Source organism: Ixodes scapularis, unplaced genomic scaffold (genome assembly GCF_016920785.2).
Source record: "Ixodes scapularis isolate PalLabHiFi unplaced genomic scaffold, ASM1692078v2 PGA_scaffold0__279_contigs__length_252992795, whole genome shotgun sequence".
NCBI classification, from domain to species: domain Eukaryota; kingdom Metazoa; phylum Arthropoda; class Arachnida; order Ixodida; family Ixodidae; genus Ixodes; species Ixodes scapularis.
The window spans coordinates 11,050,951-11,069,466 of NW_024609835.1; the positions used below are offsets into that span (position 1 = coordinate 11,050,951).

The 18,516-nt window shown below is 46.1% G+C and overlaps 1 protein-coding gene across 1 annotated transcript in view; it reads right to left on the reverse strand.

Moving 5' to 3' along the window:
- Positions 1 to 205: 205 nt before the first annotated feature.
- The window catches only part of LOC115308316 (glycine-rich cell wall structural protein), a 67,239-nt gene continuing 48,928 nt past the window's right edge, over positions 206 to 18,516 (reverse strand). Inside the window, exons 2-3 of the mRNA XM_029966185.3 lie at positions 4,193 to 4,346; positions 206 to 610 (exon numbers count right to left, since the gene is read on the reverse strand). Of these exons, the coding sequence (XP_029822045.1) occupies positions 290 to 610; positions 4,193 to 4,204 (333 nt within the window). The 5' untranslated portion in view covers positions 4,205 to 4,346 and the 3' untranslated portion in view covers positions 206 to 289. The remainder of the gene's footprint in view (positions 611 to 4,192; positions 4,347 to 18,516) is intronic.

The window sequence follows — 18,516 nt, forward strand, 5'->3', positions numbered from 1 at the left end:
ACTGCGGAGTATAATGACATGCATAGGGACTAGCCCTGCCTTTGTTAAGCTGTCGTGGTCAAACAAACTGGGGCAAAACCAAAGATCGGCGTTCCGAGCGCATCGAGTATACGCGCATATATGCTTCTGGGAATGTTATCCCTCTGCCTATCCGTGTTTACGGTCTTTGACTTGTTTGTGTCTGATGTCAACGCTTTGACCAAGGTTGTCGTTTGAAAAGTTTATTTACAAAAAACATGGTTTCTGAAGATGGGGTCTACAAGATGAATGGCGGATCGACTGCCTCGCTCTACCACCAGCCGTGACCGCCATAGCCGCCACCTCCGTAGCCGCCTCCTCCGTATCCTCCTCCGCCGTATCCTCCTCCGCCGTATCCTCCTCCGCCGTATCCTCCGTGTCCGCCGTATCCGCCGCCTCCATATCCACCGCCGTAGCCGCCTCCGCCGTAGCCGCCGTGGCCACCATACCCACCGCCGCCATAACCGCCGTAGCCTCCTCCGCCGTAGCCGCCGCCACCGTAGCCTCCTCCGCCGTAGCCACCGCCTCCGTATCCGCCCAGGTAGCCGGCGCTAGCAGCTGCCAAGGCCGCGAAAATGGTGGCCAGAACGAACTAGATGCGACGGGAAAGGCGGAATAAATATTATTCGGAAATTGTACACCGTTCAGAGCAGCCTAGACTTTAGATGTCCCTGATTGTATGCTGCACCGCAATACGCGGGAAGTCCAATTTAGCTTTTGGGAATTCCACGCCAAACCAACGAAGGGCACCTGGCACGCCCCAGCGGAGGACTGGGGATTCATTTTGACTGCCCGGAGATCTTCCAACGTGCAACCGAAAACTCGGTTACACGGCGCGTTCTCCGCAATATGCCTCCGCCATATTGCGTGCACCTCGGCCGGGTTTTGAACCCGCCAGCTGGAGATCCGTAGGCCGGCGCTTTGCCTCGGAGCCGCCAAAGCGTGCAAGGCGTTTTCTTTTTTTTAACTTTTATTTTGGAGTCGTTGAGTAAGAACAGTCGTTCCTGTTCCGTCGATCGGCTCATAAAATGAAAAGCACAATCGGTATCATGTTCGTGAAGTTTTTGATGAAAGAGATGGATACTTTTTTGCCAAAGTTACTGCGTGTCAACTGGTGCATTATAGCGATTTTCCGTCTAATCAGCAGAATACGTTAAAGGAAGAGATAATGATTGATGTTCTGAATGCATTGTCTAACACTGTACATGCTGGGTCTACTCAGAAGTGCTAAGAATTTACTTAAATATCGAAAGAAAAAAAAAACAGATTTAACGGTAAAAGAAAATGCGTTGCTTTTCTAGGTTGATGTTGATGTCAATTTTACAAGTTTCTATCTCGGAAGTAGTTATTCACCATGTCGAGATTTAATTTAACAAATAAGGGGGTTTAAAAGCGTGAGGAATATGCTACCATCATCTGTAGACTTGGTCCATGATATACAAAAATAGCCCGCCACAACTTCTTTTTTTTTTTTTCACTTCGAGGTATGAATTTCGTAATTAAAAGAGCCAGATTTTACGTATTACTTTTGTTAGAAGGAACCGTTTGCACCAACGTTTGCCCACAAACGATTCAGCACTTATGCGTGTTTTCGTTGTAAGTTAAGTGGTGTGGTCTATAGCAGGAAAACGACTACTGGCGATACAGCCAAAGTAAAAATATAGCGTACGTGCGTACACAAAATCCTCTGTACGCGTGCAAGACTGATATGCAGCGAGAAGCAAAGGGATTTATGGCTGTCTGAAGGGGCTATATAAATTCGTTTCTGAAGATTTTGTACAGAAGTGGCAAATAGAATGTTGACTTAGGTTATAAAAATATAACTGAACGAACTTACCTGTGTAAAAAGATAGAAATAAAAAACTCAAAAGGTCTGCCAAAAAAAGAAAACTGTCGAATTTTCGCAAACTTGGCTGTTGCGAAAGTGTGAGTTCGCAGGCGGCCATGGCGGGCGCTTCCTTTGAGCCAGAAGCGATGCGCTGTTTCTTCGCGAATTATCGGTGCGTGATTATCTTTTTCTACAAATAAAACATATAACAATGAAGATAATACGAAAACAAGAAAACAGATGTGTTGCCTCATTTTTTCAACAATAATTTTCGGCCACATTTCGTCATTTGTTTTGCACTCTCTGGTAGTCACCGCGTCTCTTTTCTTGTCTGCAACCTGTATTCGTGCTGTTTTGTTGTGCAAGTCATCTTCATACTGCGCTTAGCTCCCATAGAGCGAGTGAAGTTTGCTTCGGTTCGGGGAGTGCCAGAGGACAAAAGTGGTCTGCCGCAATTTTCGGGCGGAGTATTGATGGCGACCTCCGATCTCCCCTACCATTCTACGCTGGGTGAGGCGTCTGAACGAGGAGGGGAACCTCTGAAACAAGCCAGCGATATCAGTACTGTCCCCAACCTGAAACGGAAAAAGACGGTACTCTGCGCCTTCGCAGGCGACTCCCACCTGTCGATGCGGGCAGCACTACCTCCATCTATCGGCTGTTGCAAAAATCAGACGCTTTTTTTAACAGACGGACGCCGTAGTTAGGAATTTTAAGTTATTGATTGTTCATTTCGTTATCAGGTAAGTTAGTTCAGTGAAATTTTTATAACATTAATGAACGTTCTTTGGCCAAGCCTGTACAAAATATTAGCTCGATACAACCTTTCAACCAGTCATCGAATACATTGCTTCACGCTGTATACCTCATATAAATATCGGAGGAATTGGTGACGGGTTTGTGAACTCACCCCAGCTAGGAGCACGAGGAGCGAAAGCTCACGCTGCAGAACCCAGGGATCCTGAGCGCAATTCTTACTCCCGCCCGTTGTGATATGAGAGAGCCCCGTTCCGGCGAGTGGTTGCGTATTATTACTGCGTGATGCTCGTTAAAAGCCCCATGCTGGCAGTGGTTCTACTCTGGCTAAATTTCTCTTTTACATTGGAGACATTATACGGCCACCGAGGCTCACTAACTTACCGCTCTCTATATATACAGACAACACAATTACTTCACCAAGATATAACTGTGCATCGCGCAAATATCGCAAGCACATTAAAGCGGCAATGGATACTTACAACATTTCAAATATATAATTGACAATCTGTACCTCTTATAATAATCCCTTCTTTTTCCCTCTTCCATATTTGGTAACTTGCTTTATTTTTTGGGGGCTCGATATTTCGCAAATTTGGCAAAGTGTGGGTTCGCGAAATATTTTAAGGGCACTAAATTTCGCAACTGGGAGAGGTAAGAAATGTTTTCGTTATTATTGGGTGATTTGTTCATACTCCTGATCAATATTTTGCAATGTTTTTTTTGTTTTGTTTTGTTTTGTTTTTTTAAGTCTCGTATTTGGCAAGAGTTAGGCCCTCGAGAAAAATTTTGTCGTTTACAGTAAATGAAAAAAATGTATTCAACATTGAGATAAAGAAGTATGAAACATATATTTTTGTACTCTTCAGATAATACAATGAACATTACGTTTTCATTAGTGTCCAAATCATAATTATTCATGGGCATTCCGCAATGACGCGGTAAAATAACTTCATCCGTCGTCAAAAAGCCGCCTACTGTGGTGTATAGGATCTTGTTATCAAAGTGCAATATCATTGGTTGTTTAACTAGATCTAGACATATCAGCTGGGGAATTCAGTAATGCAACACTTATGTGTCAGCTTTAAAACAACTGCACACCTCTGTATTTTTTTTTTAGAAAGAGGTCAGGTCTGATGTCCCTCGATAGCGTGTATCGTCCTGTATAAAAAAAACCCAAGCAACGCTCCTGACAAAGAGTGCTTCACGGGGAGAATACGGAGTCTTCTAGTTCAATCTTCTGCTGTACAAAGCAATTCGCTTACTAGACCCCGCACTGTGTGACGGCAGTTGATTCTGCAAAAGCCTCGCTACTTCTAAGAAGCACGAGGTGGCTCAAGTGCCTCCCGGCTTAATTTAAAGGACTTAGCTAAATTTCTGAACCTATTGATACGAACTTCGTGTTTTATCAAAGTTCTCTAGCCAATCTCCCTCTGCACCTGATTGCACACAGCCCCTATTTGTTAGGGTTCCTTACGTTACTTCTGAAGCGTCGGAATAGCTACGAATTGGACGGATCTGTTTTAGTTGCGGCTACAATACACTCCGTAAGGATGAGGGGCGATAGCGCCTGTCTCCTCGGTCGCTTACCATACTCCTCATGATTCTGGTATCTCAGTGGTCCTGGAACGCTGCTGGCAAAAGGACTGGATGCTGCCTCGTGGTGACTGCGGCTCTTATATACCCTTTCCAACGGTTGCACCGGGGCGTGTGATGTCGCCCTTTCTCGCCGATTCGACGAGCCCTGCGATAAAAGAGGAGCGATCATTAATTGGGGCAGCCCCCCTCCGTTTCCTTCCACAAAGCCCACCAGCACGAGACCCGGGCGAAGCACGCGATCCCGCCACAGCCGAGCCTGTAGAGTGCCCTCGCCACCCGCGATGTCCTTTTTTCCCTTTCGGACTTCCTTCTTGGCAAACCTCGCGTCTTTCTCAATCTTGTTCTGCGCGTGGTGTCGTTTCCTAGAAGGTTACAGGGCATTGCTTCCGCTCTCGGCCAGGCCGGGCAGGAGCGCGCCGAACTGAATCGCCATCTCGACTGTAGTCGCGTTGCGGTCGCGCGGACGCCCCCGTGTCCCTCGTTGATCATCTCGGTCGCTCGTTAAAGGGATACTGAACCGAAATTTGAATTTCGCAAAATAAGACTCTAGAAGCGTTGAACGGGGCTCTACGAACTCCGAAACATTGCTCGTACATCTATATCTCAAACGGATGGCTGCACTTTTCGAAAAGAAGGGCGCGATCAAGCGAGGCCTCTGACATCACTGTCCTCCGGGAGAACTTGAGAATGAGGGGGAGCGGCCTCGCTTCTTTCCTCCTCGCTTCGGTTCACCAGCTCGACACGGGACGTAGTGAGGAGGAGAGGGAATAAGAATCGTGACGTCCCTTGCCTTGTCGGCCTCGTCGGCCGGGTTCAGTCGGGAGCTTCTTTTCTAATAATATGGCGATCCGTTAGAGATATCGCTGTATGAGTGATGTTCTTGGGTTTTGCATCGTCCGGCGTATCTGTCCAGCCTTGTTTTGTGAGTTCGAAATTTCGGTTCAGTATCCCTTTAACGTCGATCGGAGGACGCAGGGGGAGGCTTTGTGGACACTGTAAAGCGGCAGAAGCTTTGGTCACGCGAAAAAGAGGACCAGATAAAACACGTACTAAAACAAATCCATCAAAAAACAACCGCATCTTTACGTCGTGAATGATGTTGATTGGGGCGAAGCTCTGGTGGTGCTTGTCTGCGTAGACGCTGAGCCGCAGCATGCCGAACCTTTTATTGTTTTCATCCATGTCACGCTGCGGTCAAATGCTCACATGCGTCGTTCCATACCACACATTCTCTTTCTGACATGGATGAAATCGAAGGAAAGGCTCGGCATGGTGCGGCTCACCGTCTACGCAGACAAGCACCACCAGAGCATCGCCCCAATCAACATCATTCACCACGTGGAGATGCGGTTGTTTTTTGCCCTACACGAGCACGGGAGCACGTGCTCGTGAGCACGTGAGCGCGTGAGCTCACGAGCAGGAGCACGTGCACCCGACGGCGAACAGACATACGGACATGGATAGTCCCTAAGCAGCTTCGCCCCTAAAAAAACATATATATATATATATATATATATATATATATATATACATACATTATTAATGAACTCTTTAATTGTTGAAAATAGCAGGGTGTCGAACCGAAACCGAAACGAAAACCGGAACCGAACCGGTATTTTTTTCCGGAACTGAACCCGAACCCGAACCGTTATATTGTTATCGCGATGAACCCGACCCGAAACTGAACCGGAAAAAAAATAACGGTTACCGGCTCATGTCAAAACGGTTCGGCCACGCGCTGTTGACAATGAATGTGCTATCAATGCCATTTGTTTTTTAAGTGCCGTCAACTGACACACACCTCGCTTACATATTTTTCTTTGTAAAAAAAAAATTAAAAAGCTGTGCAAAAAAAAAAAATTGCGTCATGGGATTTTATTTTCCTACGATCTCGTAAATCCTAAATGCTGCTGTGTGCTCATTTCATAACACGTTTTTAGAACGCGCGAGTTCTTGAAGCTTGCTTCCATCGGAATGAGAAAAGAAAAGGCTGTGGAGTTTGATAATAATGCATCCGGTTTCGAATAGGCACTTAGAAGCTAACATATTTGTGAGACAGCGAACTCTTCTATTTTAATATTTATCCTATTACGTCCTTCTGGCGTTGCGTTCGGTGAAGTGTTTTTCATATTCCGTATCTTGTTTAATGAATACTTCTTTAAGGGTCTAATTTGAGTTACCAAAGGCTAGTTCAAATAAAGAAAGCTGTATTTTGTCCCCACTGTTCCTTCAATCGCTTACACGCCGAGGTAGCGGGATAGTTAGCGAGTTCTACTTGTAAGTGGGTTTGTAAGGAGGTCGCGGATTTTACAGCTACTGCGTCGGACCCAATTAGATGAAGTCCGAATGCGTAAACGTCGGTGAGGTAACCTTTGAGTGCACATAAAGAAACCATTCCTGGTAGAAGTCCCTGAGCCTTACACTACGATGTATCCCGTTTCGTAAGTGCTGATTTCAGATGTTTTGTTTGTAATTTATTTTGATGTTGCAATTTGTCATTTATAATTTCCGAACCGGTTCGCGAACCGGTTCAGCGCCCCGAACCGGTTCGCGAACCGGTTCGCGGATCGAATTAATCGATCCGGAACTGAACCGGAACAAAATAAATTTACCTGAACCTGAACCGTAACCGAACCCGTATTTTTTTCGGTTCGACACACTAGAAAATAGACATATGGTTTCAATTAGAAACTTGCTGAACGACATCCACAAGCACTAAATCAATCATTTTCGGGAATACTTTGAGCGCGTGGGAAGCGTAGTAGTGCGCTAAAGGTACCACTCGCCCAACAGGTACCAGGCTGGGGCTCTGATAAGAGAAGGAAAAATCGCGCGGGCTCCTTACCGCACCGGTAGCGTCGCTCCTGCTGCTCGAGGGGTTACTTTATCGCACCACTTCACTCCTAAAGTGCTCAAAGTCTCTCTGCTGATGGTTTTCGATAACGCTCAGCAAAATTACAATTACAACCACTTGTCTATTTGCAATAATTAAAAAGTTAATTAACCAATCTTACTTAATTAGCCGACTGATTGTTAGGGTTAGCTCTCTCTGCTATGTATAACTGGCCGCATAACTAACTCACCTGCACAGACTGCATAACCACAGCTTTCATAACTTTTTTTTTTAATTAGTGCCTTGAATGAAAAAAAATTCCTGAAGTTAATGTATTCCAGGTAAAAAGATAATTTTCTCGGGACCGAATTACTCGTGGTGGCGGACGTCCGAAAATGCTTTACACTCACTACTTAATTCCCTAATTAATTGAAAATGACTAATTAACTTTTAATTTGTGAACATAGACATACGGTTCCAATAGACCGATCTCAGCAAGCGTTCGGCGCATGCGTGACGCCGCCATAACATCGATTCATAGGAAGCAGACGGCAGTGCACAAAAGGCCTCGTGCCGCTTGTGATCGACGCGCGCAGAGCTCCAGCGAGATTGTCGCACGAGCAGAAAAACTAAAGTTCCCTCGATGCATTGCGGCAGCTGTAGCGTGGTCAGACTGCCTGGTGAGATCGGTCTATTAGAAACGTGCCGAGTTTCGTCGAGAACTACTAAATCTGCAATTTTTAAGAAAGACTTTAAGCGCGTGAGAGGCGTAGTAGTGCGCTAAATTTACCACTCGTCGAGCAGGTACAAGGCTAGTGGTTACGGTGAGAGCCGAAGCCTTGCTCCACTAGTGGTAACTTTAGCGCACTACGACGCTTCCCACGCGGTCAGTCTTTCTAAGAATTACTGATTTAGTGGTTTTCGATAACGCTCAGTAAGTTTTAATGGGAACCATATGTCTATTATCAGTAATTAAAAAGTTAATTAGTCGTTTTAATTCCTTAGCGAACTAATTAGTAAGTATCGCGCATCTTCTGACGTCCTCCCCCATGGTTTCATACGGTCCCCAGAAAATTATCCTTTTACCTCAAATACACTAACTTTAGGAATTGTTGCAACTCTTACGTGAAACACCCTATATTTATATAATATATAAATACAGGGTGTTTTTTTTTTTTATTATCACAGATTGGTTTAAAAACTAAACTTGAAAGCTACACATGCGGTTTGTGCGAGTGAGTTATACGGCCAGGAGGGCATTATGTAGGCGGCTAATCTTTGCGATAAGTCGGCAAATTAATAATAACTCGTTAATTAGCTTTTAAATTAATGAAAATTGACATGTGCATGGTTCAAATTAGAAACTTGCTGAGCGTCATCGAAAACCACTAAATCAGCAATTTTTAGAAAGACTGAGTGCGCGAGAAGCGTACGAGTGCACTAAAGTTACCGCTCGTGGAGCAGGTACAATAGTGGTTGCGGTAAGGCGCCCGCGCGATTTTTCCCTCTCTTATCTAGCTAGCCCCAGGCTTGTATCTGCTCCCACGAGGGGTAGCTTTAGTACACTACTACGCTTCTCACGCGCTCAAAGTCTTCGTGAAAATTACTGATTTAGTGGTTTTCGACGAGGCTGAGCCAGTTTCTAATTGGAACCATATGTCTATTTTCATTATTTAAAAAGTTAATTAACGAATTTTAGTAAATTATCCAATTGATCGTTACGATTAGCCCCCTATACTATATCCCCTTCGCCGTATAACTCCCTCGCACAAACCGCATAAGTATAGCTTTCATGGCTTTGTTTAAACAAAATCTGTAACGAACAGAAAAAAAAACACCCTATATATATACAGGGTGTTTCAGAGAACGCAGGCCAAATCGCTCCTGTGAAAACTAAGCATCGCACAGAAAAAAGGTTGGTGCCGTTTTGGTGTCTGCCAAAGAGCCCATTCAGAAAAAATAACAACGTTTAGAATCAATAGTTTTTTAAGCTTTTTAGAAAGTAACTTTTCATTTGTTCCTTTAAACGCCATAGTTTCAATTAGAAACTTGCGGGGCATCATCAATAACCCCTATATCGACTCTTTGTAGACAAGTATAAAGCATGTCGAGCATTTTACAATGTTTCAAAAAATCCTTCAATTCTGACGCGTACTTTGGTTTCGGATTCTTATCCAAGCGCATCTTGGCGCCAGCTGTCCTGCCCTCCGACGGCTGAAGCGCAGAACCAAGGCCAGACAATTCGCTACACTTCGTTTCAGCTTCGGTCCGAGCTCGGCCGATGTTATGAGCCGAAGGGCCAATCAAACAGCGAAAGAGGCACAACGTCATGGCGTTGTGCGTCGAAGGGCAGGATTGAGGCGAAGTAAAAAGAAAAGAAAGAAAAGGTTTGACTTGAGCGCGCTCCCACGGTAGGGCGGCGGGTATTAAAGCTAAAGAGGCGTCTACGAGATCTCCGACACTGCGGTGGGCACAGGCTCTGGGACGACCTCTTCGGTACTAATTGTGGGCGTCCGCTCTCCGCGACGGCCACCCCGCCTCCCCTCGGGTGCCGCACGCCGCGGAAGAGAGGGGAGAGGGGAGCAAGGAGCAGATCACGGGGCAGGGGGACGCGGGGGAGGGGTAATGCCTCCCGGATAGTTGCAAAGCCGTCGTCGTACCGGACAGTGAATTAAAAATACAAATTGAAAAGATAAAACATTAAAATAAAAATAAATACAGAAGCCTAGGGTCAAGACCGAGTAACGTTGTGTGCAGCAGGACAGCATGGTGCGGAAGGCACAGATTTGCTTCGGCTTTCTATGAAAAAATATAATCTTAAAGGATCTCGCACATGAGTGGGTAAAATGAGGAAAAGGGAAGGGCAGCGTGTACAGAAGCGCGTGTGGAAGGCTCACCGTTTCGTACACACACACACGCACACACACATACACACAAACACAAAAACACAAAATATACTTATACAAAATATACGGAAATATACTTAAACACGGTAGACCAACAAGTGTATGTCAAGGTAGAGGAGGTGTCTGCAAAGTGTTTTATGAAAAGATTTGTGGATTATATTTTAGTTTGCTTTGTTCAGGAAGGGTTGGACCAAGTTTTGGAGCAAGTAGTAAGGGCAGCGGCGCCAGAGTTGAGATTCACGTTAGAGAGGCCGAGGGGCGAGGTCCTGCAGTTTCTCGACCTGCGTTTACATTTGGAACGAGGTCTTTGTTGGGAGTATGGGAAGGAAAACCCAAAACCGGTTCTGTCAAAGAGTAGCTGTCACTCGAAAAATGTAAAAGCCGGGGTAGTCAGCTCTTTGATTAGTAATGCTTTGGTGAGATCATGCATGCATTTCGGACCGGAGGCACTAAAAAACCAGTGGGAAAGACTGGTAATGGCAGGCTATGGGGAAGAGTACATCAAAAGGCAGATTGCCCTACAGTGCAGGGAGAAAAAGGGGAAGACGCAAGAAATCAGGAATAGGTACGCTGTGGTTCCGTATTTTCACGAGGTGTCCCACAATCTTAGAGCATGTGCAAAAAAATATGACGTGGATGTCGTATTCAGCACGGATTTTAGGTTAGATAGATTGACACCTTTTGAAACGGTTCAGAGGGGCTGTCAGAAGGCGCATAGGGAAAAGTCGGTGCCGTGTAGCGTAGGCGTGGTGTATGAGGTTCCTTTGGCGTGTGGTTTTAAGTATGTAGGCCAAACGTCTCGGTGTTTGAACGATCGTTTAACAGAACAGAAAAGGAATGTTAAAAATAATGCAGCAAATTGGGAGTTAGCTAAGCATCTGGAGGAGTGTAGAAACTGCACAACGGATTGGTCTGGAACGGATGTAGTTGTTAAGGAAACCAACGATGTTAAAAGGGTAGTAAGAGAAACAATTAGGATTAGATCGTTGGGAAATTGCATTAGTCAACCTTCCACGCAAATAGGGCACCGCTGCAAGCAATTTTTATAGTTTTAAGTGTTTTTTTTTTCTAGTCATCCTGAAAGGCTTCTTTGGTGTGTATTGTCTGTGGTGTGTATTGGAGGGTATTGTCTGTTTTCTATAATTTTGGAGGTGACCGGTTTTGAGTGGGATGTTGTTGTGGGCTGTTGTCCTGTTTATTGTGAGGACACAAAAGGGTTGCTTGAAGTCTTTGTGAGGCATATCTGCTGCTAGAACCTTTTCACTTGGAAATGTTGGGAGTGTCCGCTTCTTTTGTGATAGAGTGGAACCTGTAAAGTCACGGGGCAGAGGACAAGTTGTATGTGATTGGTTTATGACGACGAGAACGAACTATATAAGAGGAGGTTGTTGAAATAAACTTGTAGCTGAGTTTGAGACCTGTCTGTTTTTTCTGTTACTTCTGCTCTTCTAAAAAAAAACCAGTCTCAGGGTAAACGACGAAATGGTTGACTTCCACCAGCTAGCCTGTACCTTGACTCTTTTCTCACAAAATAATGATCCAATTCCAACCGCAAATACCGTGCCACTTTGTCAGGGTGAGCATTGGTGTTCCTTGTTAATTTTTAGACAACATTTTAATCGCTGCAAGTGTTCCTGGATTTTTATTTAGTCCTTTATCGATCGTGTTGAATCGGCGTATGAGATGCGATTTGCGCTGCTCCCTTTCGCGGTCTGACTTAAAATCCGGTTTCAAGTATTGCTACCGAAAGTTTTTCGAACGAATGATGTGGAAGGCTAAGGTGTTTTGAAAGAGGTAGGCTTGGGAGCGATTTTGAATGAGATTTGCGATTATTAAAGCGTTTCCTGAATGCTGTCTTCGTTTGCCATATATATTGCATTTTGCAGACACTGCACTCAAGCGAATAAACCACATTTGAAGAGTCACACGTCAGGTTCCCACGAATTTTTAAGGAAAATTCCCATTGTGTGCTGCTAGCGCTGCTAGTATGTTGCATGTGTTTGCAGACCAGACATCCCAGTTTCATGCACGGCTTGCACTCGTCATTTGACAATGACGAATTCAGTCGAGAGTTTAGAAGTGAAGGCCCGTTCACACTCTTGCGACCGAGTAAGACCAAGAGAGACCGAATCCCGGACAAAAGCTCACCGGACAAAAGCTCACCGGACAGAAGCTCATCGGACAAAAGCTCACCGGACAAAAGCTCACCCATTTTTTCACAGACCCGGACAAAAGCTCACCCATATGTTCACAGACCCGGACAAAAGCTCACCACGAGAAAATTTCATGTTGGTCTTAACACGAGTGTGGACAACTTAGGTGCATGCGTGCGACACAAAAAGGCAACGATAAATTAAATCTGACAGGCGCATGGTTTGTTGATTTTAATAAAAACAAGTTTATTTATCGATTGGTTAGAAGCGAATGCAGTGCCCCACTAGCTCCAGCAGTCTTGGTAGATATCGATGTACATCAAGCCCTCGCAAATATTTCTAAGACAATTCTGCAGGTGCAGAGTAATTTTTCGCACCCGCTTTACGGTGGGCTCACCTCTCCGGGCTTTTGTCAATGCCGTGGCAACGAGCGCCTGATTTTGCTGTAGGCATTCAATCACCCTCAAGACGCTTGGATGGGCGTGGCCGACGGGCTTCTGGAACCCGGTAGTCTATCTTTCGCAGGTGAGCTTTTGTCCGGGTCTGTCAAAAAACGGGTGAGCTTTTGTCCGGTGAGCTTTTGTCCGGTGAGCTTCTGTCCGGTGAGCTTTTGTCCGGTGAGCTTTTGTCCGGTTACCGAGAGACCAGGCCGGTTTCTAAGCCTCTTGCGACGCCTTAAGACCAGCTCCGCTGCAGCGGAGGTGGTCCTAAGAAGTCGCAAGAGGCTTAAAAACCGGTCTGGTCTCTCTTGGTCTTGTTCGGTCGCAAGAGTGTCTTAGGTTACGTGATCGTCTGTAGACCACACCGGGGGCGGACGGAAACGCACGTTTCAGACGTTCGCTTTATTCTAGAATATTATAGTGCCGTCTTAGTATACCGTTTACATTACGAAAGTTCGTGCTGTAAACTAGACATAGATTCGTGCGTTGTAGGTCGGGTTTGGGGGGGGGGGGGGGGGGGCGGTTCGGGATTAAGTCCTCGCGGTTAAATTGTTTAGGTTTTTGAATTGCGTCGTCAATTACACGTAATGAATATTTTTGTTTTCCAAGCATGGTGATTAGGTTCTGGGCGCTCGCATCAAATTCTTCCTCTTTCGTGCAAATTCGTTTGAAACGGTGGGCTTGGCTGTAGGGGACGCTGTTTTTACAATGGCGAGGGTGGTCGCTCTGGTAATGAAGATAATGTTGTCGATCTGTTGGTTTACGGTAGAGATTTGTGGAGAGTTTACCATTTTCAATTTTTACAGTTACATCTAAAAAGTTGATGTCCGTTCGAGAGTAGGCGTAAGCAAAGTGAATGTTGGGGTGTACAGAGTTGTAACAGTCTACGAAATCCAGCAGTTCCTCCTCGCTGTGTGTCCAAATGAGAAAGATATCGTCTATGTATCTCTTGTAGAAAGTTGGCGTTAGGGGGAATTCAGAAAAACGTTTGGACTCTAGCTTTCCCATAAATAAGTTGGCATAACTGGGGGCCATCTTAGCGTCCATAGCGGTTCCGCTGACTTTCCTAAAATATTCATTATTAAATTCAAATGCATCAAGTTCTAAGACCAGCCTCGTTAAACAGGCAATGACGTGACTATCCGGGGTACCTGGTTCCTTATGAAGTTCGTACTTGTCAATTAGAGCAGCTATTCCGTCGTCGTGGAGAATGTTTGTGTATAGAGAAGAAACATCGAGAGTGACCAGATATGCTCCCTTAGCTACGCACATATCCGAGATTTCTCCTACAAACTGGGTGGTGTCTTTGACATACAAATCGAGAGTTGTGGGAATATTGCGTATTAATTTGTCTGTAAAGCAGGAAGATAGGTTCGGTCATTGTACCTTTGCCTGGTATAATTGGGCGCCCTGGGTTACCAGTTTTATTAATTTTAAGAAGCATGTAGAAGCGACCTGGTCTTGGATTTAGTGGTTTCATCACATTATGTTTATTAAGGGTTATGATTCCTGTGTCCAAGAGATATTTCAATTTTGACGTTACGATGCGTGAGTAGTGAATCGTTGGGTCCCCCTCAAGACGCTCATACAACTTTGGATCATTAAGTTGGCGGTATCCTTCTCGAGTGTATTCGACAGTGTTGAGGATCACAATTGCTCCCCCTTTATGAGCTGGCTTTATCGCTACATCGGACCTGGTTCCCAGAGTTTTCAGGCAATCCCTTTCCGAATTTGTTAAGTTCTACCGTTTTCCTTTCCGCTTCTGGTATTCTCGCATTATGTCTCTTTGTACAGCGGCTATGTAAATATTGAGGCAGCCATTGCGATGAGGTTTCGGCGTCCGATTGCTCTTTCGACGTTGTTGCGTGTTCTGAGAGTTTGAAGGCCCCCCTAAGAAATATTCCCGCAATCTTAAATTTGTTGCAAAATTATAAAGGTGTCGGAATAACTGGGATTCATCAAAGAAGCCTGTTGCTGAGCAAAATTTTAGCCCTTTTGAGGGCAATTTTTCTTCGTTGGATGATAAGGAAATTTCAGATAAGTTAACAATTACGGTGTCACGTGGTTCGGTGATGTTTTGTTTATCAGCTGTTTGCTGTCTGGGCGGTTGGATATTGCTACTATATTTATATGGCGTCAGCGCAGGTAGTGTGGGGTTAGGAACCTTGTCTCGTTCGAGCTTACGTAGTTTGGTGGTTAGGATACTTCGGTACTTCATTTCTTCAAACGCTTTTAAGGTTGTTATGTGTCGTGTCCGGCGCAAAACTCTTGTCGACAAAAACGCGTCTGGACAGCTACCGCCATCTATAAGCGAGGGTGGCAAACACACAACCAGTATGGTTGCCGCCATCGCTCGTAGGTGGCGCCAACCTTTCCAGCTATCATACTCCGTTGTGGCGGAATCTGACCATCTGCCACTTCTCCCACCGAACAGGCGAACCGACTACACGAAGGTGTTCCTCCTCTAGCGACAGCGCTGGGCTTCTCGACAACAAGCGAGAGAGCCAATACTACTGAAGGCTTTTGGAAGACCATCGAGCAGACGAAAAGACGACTGGAGGCTTGGTGGCATTATACACAACACAGGGGGCGCCGAATTTACCCCCAGGCTTGGTCACGATTAATCTGGAGTCACTAAATAAAACCACGCTTTCAGAGTACCGAAACTCCCAAACTACGCTTCTGAAAACGCGTCAGGCGCCGCCATCTTGGGTCCACGCGCAGATGGAGGAGTGACTGTAGCTGAGTCAAGCCGAGCTGTAGCCGTCGCTTGCGCCAGCTGCCGTAGCCGCAGCTGTGGCAGCGAATCAGGGTCGTGCTGTTCGTATCTCGACGTAAGAAGGAAAAAATGCTTGCTGAGCGACGGACTTCAGCATGCGCACGCAGTAAACAATAAAACAGCAGCAGGCATCGGATCGCTGGACCTAAGATGATGGCGTTGAAAGAACACGATGATGATGATAGCGACTCACGTGACAGCCGCTGTCTAATGATGCCGCAGCGAAACAGAATATTGTTGAAACGAGCGACTGTACTGTCGGCAAAATGCCAAAGAAAAGGAATGCTGTACTCTGGAAGCGTAGCTTATTTAGTGACTCTAAATTAATCGAGCCCACCCGTTATAAAGGGAGCAGCCGCATCATCATCATCATCATCATCATCATAGAAGAATGCATCTAGTTGGGCGGCACGTTGGTGGGAATTCATCGTAGGAAACAGCGCAAAAAACAGAGGTTGGCGGTCACAATTACTGATCTATTGTTACACTTCACTGCACTGGCAAATATTCCAGCACATCCGGGGCACTCGTCGTTTCATTTAATTGCCTGACCAGCTTCGCGCAGTCTAAATATCACACCCGAACTTTTCTAAACCTGATTTCGTGAAAACCAGTGAGGCGTGAAAACGTTATTTGAAACTGAAACTGTGGCGGAACATGAAAACCGGACTTCGAGCTTTGCTCACTTGGACTTAAAAAAAAAATCGAAAACCTTCGAAGTTTTTTTTTTTTTTTTTCGAATTTAGGATTAAAAGAGAATCGAAACCTTCGAACTTTCCGAACTTTATGTAGAAAGAAGTTCGAAATCTTCGCATTTATCGAACTTTAAGTTTTTAAAAATTCGAAACGTTCGAAGTTTTCGAAGGTTAGATCCAAAGAAATTCGAAACATTCGATTCTCTTGAATTTCAAATTAGGAAAGTTCGAAATCTTCGAATCTATCCAACCTCCAGTAAACAAATATTCGAAATAATCGAACCCGAACTTTTAGAAACCGTGAAAGCTTGGAACTTTTCGAATTCGAGACCCCACAATTTTGGAAAGTTGCGAATTTTTCGAATTCGAACCTCCCTACGGTCGAAAATATCGAAACTTTTCGAAATCGAACATCAGTTTGGTTCGAAAATATCAAAACCTTTCGAATTCGAACCTAGGGTGGTTTGCGGCATCCCTAGTTTCGATATGGATGACCGTCGTACCGGCGGGCGGTCGTGTATCACAACTGCGTGGTGCACGTTAAAGACCCCAGGCTAGCGGTTGCACCTCACTGGCTAAATTGCTCATCTACAGCTGAGACACCAGACGCCCACTGAGGCAGACAAACTTCCGGCTGTATAAACATACACACAACAATTTGCTTTAGTTTAGGATGGGTCGGCCGCGCGCCCTTTCGGAGAAAGAAGGCTGGCTGCGGAAGGAGCGGCGACGTACGCAGCAGCGCGAATGGGTCCGTAACCGCCGCAAAGCCGCTGTCGCCTCGACTTCCACTGCGTCCAGCGCTTCAGATTCCCTTGCCAAAGAAGAGCACATCGCTCGCCTGGAAAGCCGCCGCCGAGAACAGAGCCAGCGATGTAAAGGGCGCCGGCGGGCCAACGCCACGGTCGACAATCGTGCCACGGAGGCCAAGCGCAAGCGCGAGGCCCGGCGACGACTGCACTCCACACGGGCTGAACAGTTCTCGGGTGCGACGGCGATGCTCCGGAGATAGTTCGTTGATTACCCGTTTGGCGTCACGTGCGCCGTGTGCGACCTAGAGTTCCTCGATATGCTCCCTCGAAGGGGGAGCAGATTCGCGCATTTGTTTTCCCCGCGCTGCCACGCCGCTATTCCCCGAGATCCATCATGTGAGGCGCAAAGCATCCGGCGCCGTGCAAAAGAGCCACCTTTACGGTCGCTCCGCCGACGTGGCTCGCGCCCCGGCCACGGTGTAGCCCCGGCGTGTGTTCCCCTGCTTTCGCCTCCTTCTCCTCTTTTTGTGTTTTCCACGCGCGGCGGCGCGGGCGGCGCCGCTATTCTCCAAATTCAGTCACGTGACGAGTAAAGCATCCAGGGCGTGCAGGAAAGCCAGCGCTACGGCCACCCGCCGAGGCTGAATGCGCAACTCTGCTACCTTAGCAGAGTTGCGGTCGAGAAGCGCTATTATGTTCTCCAAGTTTCAGTACCAACTCGCCAAGAATCCGCATTACCTTAGGCAGCTTTATATAGGAACTCTAGTCCGACCGACCCTGGGTCGTCGAAGACGTATCCACGATCGGCGGCGTGTCGGACGAGAAGAAGCGGGAAACGGGCGCGTGCGCGTTTTGGGGGTGCATCGAGTACAGCTCCGCTGGTCTTCATTCTTCACGAGAGTGGAAAGGCTGAACGTTTTAAACTTAACAAATTTGTTTTAAAAAAGCCGTGAAAGTTACACTAATGCCGTTTGTTCAGGTGAGTTATACGGCCAGGGGGACATAGTACATGGGGCTAATCGTAACGATCAGTCGGCTAATTAATTATAATTTGTTAATTAACTTTTTAATTAATGAAAATAGACTAAGGTTCCAGTTAGAAACTTGCTCGGCGTCATCGAAAACCACTAAACCAACTTTTTTCAAACGGATATAACGCAGAGGCAGTACTGCGTTCCGTAAAAGCGCTCAATTTTGACGCGTTTCTAGGTTTCCATTTCTTATCGGAGCGCATCTCTGCGCCTGCGGTCCTGTTCCCCAGCGGCTGAGACGCGCAACACAAGTGCGCCCAACTTCCCTCCTTGCTACGAGGGAGGCGAAAGGTGGGCTTCGCGCCGCGACCACCGGGGGGCAGGACCGCGGGCGCAAAGATACGCTTCGATAAGAAAGGGAAAAATAGAAACGCGTCCAAATTGAGCGCTTTTTTAGAACGCCGTAAAACGCTGCCCCTGCTTTATATCCTCCTAAAAGAGTTGATTTAGTGGTTTTCGATGGCGCTCAGCAAGTTTCTAATTGAAACCATATGTCTCTTTTCATTAATTAAAAGTTAATTAACATTTTTTATAAATTAGCCGAGTGATCGTTACGATTAGCCCCCTATACTCTGTCCCCCTGGCCGTATAACTCACCAACACAAGCCGCATAAGTGTACACATCGCGACACAGCGCGAACACGACATCGGCGCATTTTCACATTTTACTTCTAAATAGTATTAGCGAGCACGCAATTTTGTCGCTTACATTATAGAACTAAATGA